This window comes from Lathamus discolor, chromosome 15, assembly GCF_037157495.1.
Source record: "Lathamus discolor isolate bLatDis1 chromosome 15, bLatDis1.hap1, whole genome shotgun sequence".
Classification (NCBI taxonomy): Eukaryota; Metazoa; Chordata; class Aves; order Psittaciformes; family Psittacidae; genus Lathamus; species Lathamus discolor.
This window is the reverse complement of record NC_088898.1, coordinates 4,194,198-4,208,455: the sequence shown is the minus strand read 5'-3', so window position 1 is coordinate 4,208,455 and position 14,258 is coordinate 4,194,198. Positions and strand designations below refer to the sequence as shown.

Below are 14,258 nucleotides of genomic sequence, written 5' to 3'. Positions count from 1 at the left end.
TCTGTCCTGTTGTCTATGGGGAGGAAAGGAATTCCAAAGAATTTTAGCATTTAAACTGATGCTATCAGTGCAAAGAACGATTTGATAGACCTAAGAGAAGCTTACTGATGCTTCCCTTAAAAATATTTACAGCAAAACACTGGACATGACCCTGGAGAAAAGCTGTACAGATCTAAGTGATTTCCAGGACTACAAAGCAATTAAAAAAACCCTCAAACCAGTCTTCCTGTTTCGGGAGGATAACAGGAAAAGGAGTCCATTTCAGGAAGGGGATATGTGCTTTCTTTTTCAGCTCTAAAAGTAGCTATTTTGTATGAGCTGATTTTGGTCTTGCCTTCATAGTAGGTTACAATGTATCTCTCAAGCAACTGCTCATTAAATTATGTTTCTGCAGAAATTAAAGCACCTTCTTTGCCAGTCATAACATGGACCTTATTTGCCTTGAATGGGGAATTACAGCATGGTTTGGGTTGAAGGGACCTTAAAGCCCATCTAGTTCCAACCACCCGCCAATGGGCAGGGACACCTTCTACTAGGGCAGGTTGCTCCGAGCCCCGTCCAACCTGGCCTTGAACACTGCCAGGGATGGAGCAACCCGCTCCAATGTTTCATGAAACAAAAATACATTTCTTAGGAAAAGAGCAGGATAGGTTTGTCTCCACTTCTTTGGACTTTCCAAATCCCACTTAAAAAAAAGGCAAATTTGGAAGGTTTTTCAATTTTCTGTTACAAATTTGGATTCTGTTGTATTAATACTATGAAATGGCTATACATTGTGCACTATAAAGTCTCTTCAACTCTATTACCACTGATTCACAAATAAAACATGCTTGCTGCCTTTAAGCTCACATGTTCCTTCTATACCTTTACTAGTCTTTTTCAGAATATTTTATTGTTAACAGCATATACAGTCTGCACATTTTTCAGCTTACAACCAAATGCAATTTGCTGCTGAAGTAAACAAACTTTTTCTTTTTTTTTTTACATTATTTAATTAGTGAAACAATCATTATCAATGTAACAAACTGAAAAATACAGCAACTCGATACAAGACTGAGGTAACAAAATACTTTGCCAAAAACCTAGATTCCAACGCCAGGGTTATTATGGGTGAGACAGTTCACAAGGGTTAAAGAAAGAGTCCTTACACAAATGGCATGCAGTGGACTGCTGGAAAATACAGCCAAAAATAGTGCAACAGTTTTCACACAAAACAAACCCAAATGTTGAAATCGGTTTACATTGTAATGTGACAAATAAGTTGCCATTTGAAAACTACTTTATTTGCCTCGTTTTAGTGCTATTTAGAAAAACATACATTTTGGCACTGAATGACATAAAAATTGCACATTAATAAATTAATAATATTGCCTACATACATTTTCTATCTTCACAATTCTGACAATGTTTATTTGTATCCAGCTATTGCAGTTATTCTCTTGGATGGATGAGAACTTGTATGGTCTGTGATATTTTTGTGAAAATGCTGTATTAATCAGGACTAATATGCAATAATTTGTATTTCAATAGCAGCTTTTAATTCACATTAAAAGTACCATATGACAGCAAATAGTACCAAATGACAGCATAAAAACTCAAATTGGCAGCTACAAACTGCTTAATACTTAAAAACCCACTTAAAATTGTTTTAAGATATTTAAGTAATATCCTTATACTGCCATAATGCTAATTTTTTGTCATATTGTGCAGCAATTTCACAATTGTGCTATACTGAAAAGATGTTTACCTGACTATCATGTAAAACTATTAACTGCTATGTTCATCTTTATTCTAGACAACATTTTTACATTCAAATAATAGTGTGATGGCATTAAAGGGGAGTTTTTTGGACATATCTCCAAATTCCAAGGTTTTGAGTAGGATTTGAGTTTGAGGCTTGAGCAGGATTGAAGGTTTTCATTTCTCCACAGGTCCAGCTTCTGTCAGTGACAGATGACTGGGTATAAGAATCATTCATAAATACTGCCTTTCATTCATGCCACACACTTCTGGGGACCATGGTGGTTTCTGGCAAAGATGCATCCTTTCTAGTTGGGAATTTGTTTTACCACCAATCGCAAATGGACCTTTTTGTAACTTCTCCAACAGGCTCTAGGTATGGCTTGTGATTTTGAGTAAAAGTGTATTTTTGAATGCTAGCACACTCTACCTCTTGTATACAGAATAACGTGTAACACTTAGAGACCCTTAAATTCTAGAAGCAATTAAATTCTGAGTGTGTACAGGCTCATTTATTGCTACTGAATCAGTCAGCAGCTATTCTTCTTTCCAAGGAAGACTTGTTAAACATAACTGAAAGTTGTTACAACATCCGTTAGTTTATCTCATTTGCAATATGCCAGAAAACGTGTCACAAGCCCTCACTAGTGTTCACTTCCACTACATCACACTAGAAATGAGTATTTACATGCTTCCTTTAAATTTAGCTTATATCTAAGACAGATCAGGTGGTTATCTTTTAAGAGGAAAGGGCTACTAATAAAGTAACTTTAAAAAAAAACCCTCTTACCTTAACCAGTTGTGTTTTAGGCAGTGTGTCATCATTTTGGTCACTGTTCTGCACATGGTTCAAGCCCTAATGCTAGTAACACACAATACACATGGTCATAGGAGGCACATTCACTAAAATGACAGTTCACTTATTATTTGCATCCTCATGAATAACCTCACTGATAACTAATCACAAAAGTCCACAGGTGCAGAATAGTATTATATCATAGTCTAAAAGTATGAAGTAATTTACTGGTGACAGGATTTTACCACATTCAAAAGCTTCTACACTGTCTCTAATGGCATGAGACCCTCTGCGCTTGCAGATATCGATGTTTTTTCCTAGTTCAAAGTTGTCAATCTAGCAAAAAAGGAGAAAAAAGTATGAATATATTTTGCATTACCACTCTTCACACAACTCCTGAGCTGTCAAAGAAACTCTGTCAGCTTTACATACACTTTGACATGTCCCAGGATCTAAGTGCAGTTGTCAGGAACTTGAAAAGCTGGTACGTTAGGCTTCATTCTCAGGATTGCAACATGGACACTTAAAATAACACAAAAGTTAAAGGTGACCTACATTTAAAAATACAGTTTGTTTTGTTGTTGTTAGAGAAGTTTCAAAACCAAAATTTAGAAAATCATTCAAGTCCACAGAATAAATACCCCCAGTGCCAGGGAGCTTGTTCTAATAGAGGCTCTGCTCAGTTAAACTGACTTCCATTTTTTTATCGTTTGTAAGCTAGAGGTTGGCTTGCAAATTTCTCCTCTGTGCAACCTCAGGAAGCTCAGAAGAGGTTTTCTAGTGAGTGATGAAGTCTGGATACTGATGCCTTATGGTCCAAGAGTTACAAACTGAAAAAGTGCTCAACTTAGCATTGGAACAGAGAAAAACTCTGACCGTAAGAGTGCTAGGGCACAGCAGATACAGCTACTGATGCAGAAAGTTCTTTCAGAGAAGGTGGCTCAGGTACATTCTTTTTTGGTGGGTCTGGGTTTTTTTTTTGGACACTGGTTTGGAGGCTTCTGTTAGTTTTCCCTACCTTTTACTGCCATCCTGATTTTGTAATAGCAGTACCATGTGCCAGTACTATATGTCATAAAGGTGCATCATGTACTGGAATTGAGTGGAGCCAAGTCATCCACAGAAAGACAGAACAGAAACGATGATATGGAATCATTCTGAGAAGCCATGGCCATGTGATACATACATCTCATTACTTGCTTCCCTGTACCAAGGGACTTAAGATGAACAACATTCAGACTGAAGAAAAAACCTCAAACTTGTATGCAGCTATGCCACTAGGAAGAAGATGAAAGACAACCTGCAGCATAGCAAATTTAAACTGCCTTAAATCCACTGTCAGGGCATTCCTGAGTAACATAACTGAATGGAAAGAAAACCAACTGTCCTGTGCCAAAATACATGTTTTCCCAAATAGCTCAAATGTGAACAGCAGAATTGTCCAGAGATTTGATACAAAATCTGAGGCAGCCACATTGCCAAGCAGCTCAGTGCACTTAGATTATAAAAATGTTGTTCCACCATTTTCTATTCTAATTGACACTTTACAGCAAGTTAACACTGTCAATCATTCTGTGCATTAGAAAGAATTGAAACCCAACATGGGCCAAATATTTTTCAGTCACACAAAGCAGCTTAACAATAAAAAGAACTGTTTAAAAAAGAATAGGCAGAAGATGTATGTTCAGTTTGTGGTCAGACATCAGTTCATGGCAGTCTCTGACCACAAGAAGTTGAGGGCTCTAGAATCCTGCAGGAGTCAGGATTAATCTTCTGTCCATCTAACTTGTCAGCTTTCACTCAGTGCATGAGACTGTATCAGGTCCTAAGGACAACATTCACTTTCTGCTTTTAAAAGCTGTGTCAGAGTCACTTTCAAGTTACATAGGAAAGTGCTGTAATATTTGTGGCTGGCTCATGTCAGGAAAATCATTCTCCTCTTCCTCCTTACAGAACAACAGCCCATTTCTTCAGTTTGGCACTTGAAGTCGCACCAGGTAGGAGAGCAAATTATTCAAATGACATTAGATTAGCAGGTACCTGGAAAAGAATACAAATTGTTCAGCAGTATAATGCTCCTGAGGCTTGGGAAACCTCAAGGTTACAAAATAAAGTTGGCCAATCATTTCTTATCCAATGTGAAAAGTGTAATCAGTCCACAGCAGGCCCAAAAGAGGGCTAACCCCATAACTGAAAGATAAATACTCAAATGATTTTTCTATTCATGGACCAAATCCAACAGAAGTATTCTAAGAAATCATCAGTATATGTGGGGGGGATGTGTGTGTGCTTTAAGAAGTTTCTTGAGCTGCACCCTGGTTTAGGTCCTATATCAATCAGCACCCTATTAATATAAACGTTTGGAAACCCTTTTAAGAATGAACATTTTCCTCAAGAGAAGAATGAGGCTGCTATATAAAGAACAAACATGGTGTTTTACAGGGCACTCTCTTCAATGTCACTTACAGACCCAGGCACTGCAGTGAATGCTAGCATGCTTTCTTTGTCCATGAGAAAGCCCCTTCTGAAGGGGAGCTTCAACCTCACTTGAAGCAGTTAATTGTAGATGTTACATGCTGTTTAGGTAATCAAACCTATAGCTAGACCTGCACAATTCCCGATTTGGTGAGAATTAAGTAGTTTTAGATATTTTTAATTCCTCCTACTGAAAAATTGGACCAATATGCAAAATGAGGAATTCTGTCTGTCCCCACAGGACAGTGCGTGCACACAGACTGAAAAGAGGCATTTTTCAAGTAAGGATTTTCTGGAAAATATGACAAAGTTGGTAGAAATAAGTTTTAAAACATTACCTGAGGCTTGTGGCTTTTACATGCATCATCCAAGTGTTTATGCCATAATATTGCATGAAACCTTGAACCAGTCTGGAACTTGTAAATATTGCCTACAAAAAAACAGAAAATCAAAGGCTCTACATTTGCACAGACATGGAGTTTTGAAGGGATTCTGATTTCTGTGCTGGAGCCAATGTCCTGAAGTAAACTGAAAAACTAATTTGCTCATATATTACAGCCAGTGTGAGGCATGTTATCCAACAGTCCCTGAGCAAAGGGAGTATGAGAACATGTGTGGCCTGCAAAGCTAAGAGGAACGCATAGGCAGAGAGGCCAAATACAGCCATAGAAAAGATCACTTAGGTCACATCTAATCTACTCCTGGCTTTCTTCTCATTGACTGTTGTGGTTACTGCCAAACTTGTTTTGAATGTTCCTGATATCTCTGAACTTAGTTTTCATCAAAGTCCTATTGTGAGTTTCCTCTATGCCTGGTTATTTTGTAAATACTTTACAATCAAACACTTTGTGCATTTTAGTCAACATCCAAAAGGTGCATTTTGTACAGTAGATACAAATCCATGGTCAGCACCAAAGCTGAAAATGTGAAAAGTGAAGGAACCCTCAAAATAACTCCAAGGGCTTTCAGGTCTTAAGAATTTCTGAAGTTTAACCAAGGTGGTAGAGTTACAGCACTTCAAAATTATTTATTAAAAATAATTAATAATTACTTCAAAGGCTTTTAAAAAAATAAATGGTTTAATGTTTGGAGAATTTTCATGGTATTTTAATTGGCCTCACTGTAAGCCAAATTTTGGTATTGACCGATTTTAAGAAAGCTATGCGGAAGCAGACAACAGGGTAAGTGGGCACATGGACATGCAGCAATCTCATATTGGTTGGGCAATTTCTCTAAAACTGTAACTGTTAAGATACAGCAATACCTCTGTAGGCACCACAGGAGCACAACAGCATAGTGTAGAAATTTGTTCAATTTCATTTGTACCCTCCTCCCTTGAAAATTCTGTACTGAAAATCTCCCTCCTCAGTCTTTTTAACTTGCCACTGCAAGTTCTGTAACCTGCAAACTCATTAACAGATCAGTCTACTTTCTGTCATGGAAATATAATGCAGACAACATCCATCCTGCAACACCTACCTTTGTCAGGATTATTTAGCTGGAAAATATCAGGATGCTCAGGGTCATCGGGAAGTGCCACCATCCAGCCCACTATGGAGACTTTTTTACCAGGTGTAGACTTATACTGGAAAAGAAGACAAGTCAATCACAGCTGAGGCAGTAGTGATTAACTTTTGGCTGTAAAAGTTGTGCAGACATACGGCTTAGCCTGGAACAGCAAGTACGCTTCAACCACCCATCCAGGTTGGCTTATGAATATGCAATTTTTGGGTTTAGAATAAATTTAAAGCTTACATGTTTTCTTTCAGTGCCTCTTAAAGATTTTGCTCCAAAGTACAGAAGAGTTGATCCTGAAAGCATAACCCAGTATCTCGTCCATGAGGAGAGCTGGATCAGAAAGGAAAAAAATGAGGAAAAACTCTGCATATCTCTAACATTTCAAAAGTCTATTCACAAGCAAGTCCAAGTGCCACCAAAATTAATTTCAGAAGCAAGGAATGGAGAGTTAGATAAAAAATGTCTCCTGGTGTAAATCAGCCCAGCTACCTACATTCGGGTGGCTGGCTGTGAATACAATCCATTTTACTCAGGTATCTCCTAAAAATACCAGGATTGCTTCACAGCAAAATAGTGTGCTGCCTTCTACTGGCCAGATCTTAAGACTTCTGCATTTGATTGTTAAAAATTACTGAGGTGACATCTCTGCAATTCTTCAAACCTTTTGGCACTAAGCACTAGGGTTGCAGATAGAAAATATCAATGAACTCTACAGAAAACAAATTTCCAAATGAACAGTACTAGAACCACGTGAAACCTGTGAATTTAGGTTAAGTGTGAATTACCATGACTTTGGTGCTATGGGTAGATGCCCTGCAGCACTTCCATTTCACCACCATACTAAATTTCAGCCCTTACAGGTATGCATACTGATTTATAAAGTGGCTTTACTCTTGCTCTCCTGTCACAACTCAAGACATTACTTGCAAATGCAGGGAGAAGGAAAGCTGCTGTAGAACAAATGACATACAAAGGCTCCAACATTGTTTTAACCTAGCTAAAACTGTGAACAGAAAATGATTTTATAATTGATAATAACAAAGAGCATCATTTTGTGTGGTGTCAAACTGCAGGTTTAATCTGGAAATTAAAACCACCACTACTGAATTAGAATCACAGAAGACATTAGAATTACTTACAGTAGGTTTCTTGCCTTCTTTGAGCAATGTTTTTCTTCTTAATGGCCCTTCCATGGTAATGACTCCTAGGGAACTACCTAATGTGCAGCTGCAGGCCCCTGTTGGGCTGGAGAGACAAAACACTGCCATATGTATTTGATCAGACAAGTAAGGACAAGAAGCAGGCAGTATAATTTAGCTCTAAATACATTTTTCCTGCATTGCCTTACCTATATTGTATCATCTGATGCTTGACTCTATATATTTTCAAGACCCAGATATCAAGTAGGAACAAGGATCTTTGAAAAACAGCAAGTCATCAAAGGGAAAACAGGAAATTTTCTATTTTATTCTGGCAAATTACAGAAATTATTTGGATTTCTGGAAATTTATTGCTTACAATTTTTCAATAAGAGTGCTCATGAATGTAGTTTTATCTTAAACTTTAGCTACTAAAAAATGAATGTAGAAAACTACCTTGGCTAACTGGAAGAAGGCTGGGAAAACTATGTAAAACTACCAAATAATTTATTGTGATTGAAATATTTTTTGCTTTTCCAGGATAAACACAGAGCTTCCCCACATACCATAGTGAGAAAGCACTACAGCTGAAAGAATCCAAGCACAGGCTAAGTTAGAGATGTAAACAGCCATTGAGAACATAACAACCAAAGACTGACTGGCAGGTGTTGATCTGCTAGAATTAGCTGCTGCTAATCTCTTCTCATTGCCAAGTGATCACAGCCCTGATGTTCTTATGAGGGCCAGTGAAGTTTACCAGAGCCACCAAATTCTAATGTCTAATAACAAATATAAGGAAAAGGACGTGTACAATCTACCATTCAGTTGTGAAAGGAACACTCTTCTGTCTGTGAACAAGTATGATCATCTCATATAAACACACGCTGGTGAAAGTGATACACACAGCAACACCACTGGCAAGTGCATCTCCTTGGATTAAATGGAATTGCCTTGTCTGTGCTGATGTGTATCTTGCCAATTCCAGTCTTTTGATAAAAGCAGTAGAAGATTCCAGAAAAGGAAGAATGAATGCAAGCATGTGAATTACCTGATGGTGGCTAAACATCAGAAATGCATTTTAGGGAGTAATTCTTCTTTGTGGTTTTAATAGGCTTTTCACATTTTTGTCCTCCTACATTTTATATTTCTAGCTTGCATACCTTTATGAAACAAATCTACCATGGGCAAGGTGAGTATTTTCTAGAAGCAGGTGTAATAGAAGAAACACTGTTCCAAAACATATTCCTTTACTTAGAATCACAGAATAGAATAGACTCATAGAATAGTTAGGGTTGGAAAGGACCTCAAGATCATCCAGTTCCAACTCCCTCGCCATGGGCAAGGACACCTCACACTAAACCATCCCACCCAAGGCTTCATCCAATCTGGCCTTGAACACTGCCAGGGATGGAGCACTCACAACCTCCCTGGGCAACCCATTCCAGTGTCTCACCACCCTCACAGGAAAGAATTTCCTCCTTAGATCCAATCTAAACCTCCCCTGTTTAAGTTTTAACCCGTTACCCCTTGTCCTGTCACTACAGTCCCTGATGAAGAGGCCCTCCCCAGCATCCCTATAGGCCCCCTTCAGATACTGGAAGGCTGCTATTAGGTCCCCACGCAGCCTTCTCTTCTCCAGGCTGAATAGCCCCAACTTTCTCAGCCTGCCTTCATACAGGAGGTGCTCCAGTCCCCTGATCATCTCCTCGTGGCCTCCTCTGGACTTGTTCCAACAGTTCCATGTCCTTTTTATGTTGAGGACACCAGAACTGCACACAATGCTCCAGGTGAGGTCTCACAAGAGCAGAGTAGAGGGGCAGGATCACCTCTTTCGACCTCTTTCGAAAAGGATCACGCTCCTTTTGATGCTGCCCAGGATACGGTTGGCTTTCTGGGCTGCGAGCGCACACTGTCGGCTCATGTTCATTTTCTCATCGACCAGCACCCCCAAGTCCTTCTCCGCAGGCCGCTCTGAATCTCTTCTTTGCCCAGTCTGTAGCTGTGCCTGGGATTGCTCCGACCCAGGTGTAGGAGCTTGCACTTGGCATGGTTGAACTTCATAAGGTTGGCATCAGCCCACCTCACAAGCGTGTCAAGGTCCCTCTGGATGGCATCCCTTCCCTCCAGCGTATCAACCGCACCACACAGCTTGGTGTCATCGGCAAACTAGCTGAGAGCGCTCTCAATCCCACTGTCCATGTCAGCGACGAAGATGTTAAACAAGACCAGTCCCAACACCGATCCCTGAGGGACACCACTCGTTACTGGTCTCCAGCCTGACATTGAGCCATTGACCACAACTCTTTGTGTGCGGCCATCCAGCCAGTTCTTTATCCACCGAGTGGTCCATCCATCAAATTGGTATCTCTCCAATTTAGAGACAAGGATGTTGTGTGGGACAGTGTCAAATGCTTTGGACAAGTCCAGGTAGATGACGTCAACTGCTCTACCCCTGTCCATCAGTTCTGTAGCCCCATCATAAAAGGCCACCAAATTGGTCAGGCAGGATTTCCCCTTAGTGAAGCCATGCTGGCTGTCACCAAGCACCTTGTTGTTTTTCATGTGCCTTAGCATGCCTCCCAGGAGAATGTGCTCCAAGATTTTGCCAGGCACAGAGGTGAGACTGACTGGTCTGTAATTCCCCGGGTCTTCCATTTTCCCCTTCTTGAAAATGGGGGTTATATTTCCCTTTTTCCAGTCGTTGGGAACTTCACCTGACTGCCATGATTTTTCAAATATGATGGCCAGTGGCTTAGCAACTTCATTCGCCAGCTCCTTCAGGACCCGCGGATGGATTTCGTCAGGTCCCATGGACTTGTGCACGTTCAAGTTCTTAAGATGGTCTCAAACCAGATCCTCTCCTACAGTGGGCCCAAGGTCTTCATTCTTACAGTCCCTGCGTCTACCTTCTAAGACTTGGGTGGTGAGGTCAGAGCTTTTGCCAGTGAAGACAGAGGCAAAGAAGTCATTCAGAACCTCAGCCTTCTCCAAATCCTGTGTAGCCAGTTCTCCCGAGAGCTTCCTCGGGGGGCCTATGTTTTCCCTAGTCTTATATTTGCTACGTACCTGTACAATCCCTTCCTGTTATCGTTAACATCCCTAGCCAATTTTAATTCCAACTGGGCCTTAGCCTTCCTAACCTGGTCCCTAGCTTCCCTGACAACATCCCTGTACTCTTCCCAGGCAGTCCGTCCTTGCTTCCACTTTTTATAAGCCTCTATTTTCATTTGAATTTTCCTCAGCAGCTCCTTATCCACCCAAGGAGGTCTCCTGGCCCTCCTGCTGCACTTCCTTCTAGTTGGGATGCAGCACTCCTGAGCTTGTAGCAGGTGATCCTTGAGTATCAACCAAGAGTCTTGGGCCCCCCTGCCCTCCAGGGCTATATCCCATGGAACCTTACTAAGCAGGTTCCTGAAGAGGCCAAAGTCTGCTCTTTTGAAGTCCAGGGCAGTGAGCTTGCTGCACGCTCTTCTCACTGTCCTGGGGATCTCAAATTCGACTATCTCGTGATTGCTGCATCCAAGGCTGCCCTGGAACATCACATTCTCAACAAGCCCTTCCCTGTTGGTGAGCACAAGGTCAAGCACGGCACCTTTCCTTGTTGGCTCCTCTGTTACTTGCAGAAGGAAGTTGTCTTCCACACAATCAAGGAACCTCCCGGATTGCTTGTGCCATGCAGTACTGTCATTCCAACAGATGTCAGGGTGGTTGAAGTCCCCCATGACAACAAGGGCCTGTGAGCATGAGGCTTTTCCTATCTGTCTATAGAGTGCTTCATCTGCAGGTTACTTACTTATGGTGTATGCGCTTTTATTACTAACTTCTAATTTGTGCTGCTATCAGATGTTGCTAGCTCAAGCAAAATGACTGTACTTACATTTGCACATTATACCAACAATTCTACAACAGCTGAAGCAAACTAATTTATACAAAATAAAAACTGGCTGGATTTAAACTCCAACTAAATTTCACTATTTCCACAATACTGTTTAAGGGGCCTGTTTTCTTTACTGTTCATATATACTTCTTCACTTCCCACTACCACAGGATTTATGAAGTCCAGGTACAATGGACATGGATACAATGAATGATTCTTATCCCTCTAACTATATAGAGTTTTCCATGTCACCTCTCTTTGGCATGTAAATGGATTATCTGTTTCTGAAACGTTCATGTCTCGGTGACAAGCAACACTGGGAGTGCCTGCTACATATGGCATTGCATATGCACTCTCTTACTTGGGGTCCAAGGTAACACCTCTTTATTGCACAAAATCAGCACATCATACTATAGCTCTCTGACACAAACAGATGTTACGGGTAGCTGTCCTGCAAAGCAGGAAATAAATTGTGAGAAAGGATCAAGAAGGTATCCTTCTAACATCATTATTTGTCACAGGAGGTAAAGATGGCCTTTATGACAAACCTACTCCTGTAATGTCACAAACCCCGAAGTAAACGTTGAGTTTTCTGCAATACAGAAGCCAAATATAACTGGTTAAATCAACAACTAAACTCAATTTTCATCTGAATGGGCCATTCCCTTGCTTCAGCATTAATAGGAATTGTTACAAGCAGGAGATGAGGACTCCCATGAATTGATATGGTCATACAAGGATACTTTTGGACACAAAATACATTACGCTAGAAAAGCGTAGAGACCCAAGTGGAAGTTTAGCACCATACACTAAGCGAGGTAGACCCTGAACTGTACCTGTAGACACAGCTTCGACTCCTAGGAGAATTCCGCATCGGTACCCTCCAGTTAGGCCCCAGCGTGGCATATAAACGACCCCTGTTTGTGAATGCAAATATCTGATGAGGAAAATTCTAGTCTGAGACTTCAACAGTTCAGGGGTTTGGTAAATGTGACAAAGAGAGTTCCCAATCTTTTCAGGTCCATGGGAAGGAAAACACAGTAACTTTACAGTGCTTTAAATCGAAAAATTTGGTGGGTATTTTTGCCCCTAACTAATCAATGATTTGGTAATAGTAACTATTGATTTAGGGCTTACCTATATTAGGGATCATTTATGAATTTCTTAGCTAAGTTTGTAGAGTGCTGAGTGTACATGAAGATTGACTCACCTTTCAAGCCCTGATGGCAGCTCCTCGCTGAATTCTGAGCTTTCACTGCTATCTAGAAAAAGAGTAGTAAAGAGAAGGAGTAAGAAAATCACTCAAGGGAAAATACAAAGCCAATGTATGTGTATCACCAGAATAATTGTATCTAGTACTGTGGAAACTGCTAACTCAAATCACATTTCAAAGTTGATGTCTTTGGAGCTTGTGGTAAAATCTAAAATTGGAAGAAGCTTACATGAGCCTTCCCATCTATAATGAGAATACAGTATCTCACTGATGAACAAAGTAACTGTTACTGCTGTGTTTAAACGTCAGACATCTACATGTTACTTTAATTTTCATTATTGCTTTTCCTTCAACAGCTGAGCACTTCAGGAACACAAAATCCACTTACTTTATAAGACAATATTTCTGCCACATCTGTTAAGGCAATTAAAGTTATTAGACATGATATCATTGTTCAACAAGCAAGCACACCTGTAACAGAGGAGTTGCCAACTATATGCTCCTGCTAGAAGCCATAACAAATCAGTATGATTGTACTCACAGCAACAGTTCCTATTTCTCCTCCAAGCACACGACCAATTCGTCCCTCCTTCCCTGGCACAGCTATTCAGCTCACAGTTTTAATTTGCCCAGGACTGCTCAGTGTAACACTGAGCTGTGCATGTGTTTTCAGAAGATCAAAGATCATCTGTGCTGAACTCTTCTTCATCAAGTTACCTGCTATCCTTCAGAGTCTATTTCCTATTCTAGAAAGAGCCCAAGCCACTTAAAAGGTGCCTTTCTCCTTAGAACTTAAGATTCTTGGTCACTTTTTTATGATGATTATTTTATTAATCATAATACCATAATTTTAATCATCCTCTTTCACAAGTTCCTTTTCTGTTTCTTTTGAAGTCTCAGCACAGCTGAACTGTTCTCCAATATCCTAAAACCTACTGTTAATTTTTATTTTGTAAAAAGGGAGCACTCAAAATCTAAATCCACTTTTCAGTAGCCCTTTTTTTTTTCCCCTGCTGAAAGCTGACAAACACTGTGTCAGATACAGAGCATACACAAAGAAAATCTTCCTTCGTGTCTCTTTGAATAGGCATCCTGATCTACTTTCATTAAAGGGAACAGTCTTTGAACAGGAGCTAATGATATTCCTAATTTCCTACTTCTGGGTATCTCTCTGAGTTTCCAGAGCTCTGGGACAGAAAAGCAGGAATGTCATTCCCCCCCCCCCACCTCTACCTATAGACAGGCCGTTGGTGAAATGCGAGTTGGGTGCGTGGCCGCGGGCTGGGCTGTGGGACTCCAGGACGCTGTCATCCAGGAGGTGCCGCGGCTTCTCCGTCGGGAAGGTGGCGCTTTTGCTCTCCACTACACTGAACTGACACATCATGCTGGAAAATTGGAAAGAGAAAAATTCAAAATCCCTCTTATGTCATCTAACAGCAGCTCTTGGATCCTGATACTTCCACTCAGACTGTGCCTTATCAACAGGCTATGAAGTAGCAG

General features: G+C 40.5%; 1 protein-coding gene across 11 annotated transcripts in view; it reads right to left on the bottom strand.

Moving 5' to 3' along the window:
- Nucleotides 1-1,515: 1,515 nt before the first annotated feature.
- RALGPS1 (Ral GEF with PH domain and SH3 binding motif 1) overlaps nt 1,516-14,258 on the bottom strand; it is a 100,822-nt gene continuing 88,079 nt past the window's right edge. For all 11 annotated transcript variants that reach the window (XM_065695637.1, XM_065695636.1, XM_065695640.1 and 8 more), the window contains 8 exons: nt 13,992-14,143; nt 12,756-12,807; nt 12,382-12,462; nt 7,669-7,774; nt 6,767-6,859; nt 6,491-6,596; nt 5,350-5,441; nt 1,516-4,576 (listed from right to left, as the gene is read on the bottom strand). In XM_065695637.1, coding sequence (XP_065551709.1) covers nt 4,547-4,576; nt 5,350-5,441; nt 6,491-6,596; nt 6,767-6,859; nt 7,669-7,774; nt 12,382-12,462; nt 12,756-12,807; nt 13,992-14,143 — 712 coding nt within the window. In that variant the 3' untranslated portion in view covers nt 1,516-4,546. The remainder of the gene's footprint in view (nt 4,577-5,349; nt 5,442-6,490; nt 6,597-6,766; nt 6,860-7,668; nt 7,775-12,381; nt 12,463-12,755; nt 12,808-13,991; nt 14,144-14,258) is intronic.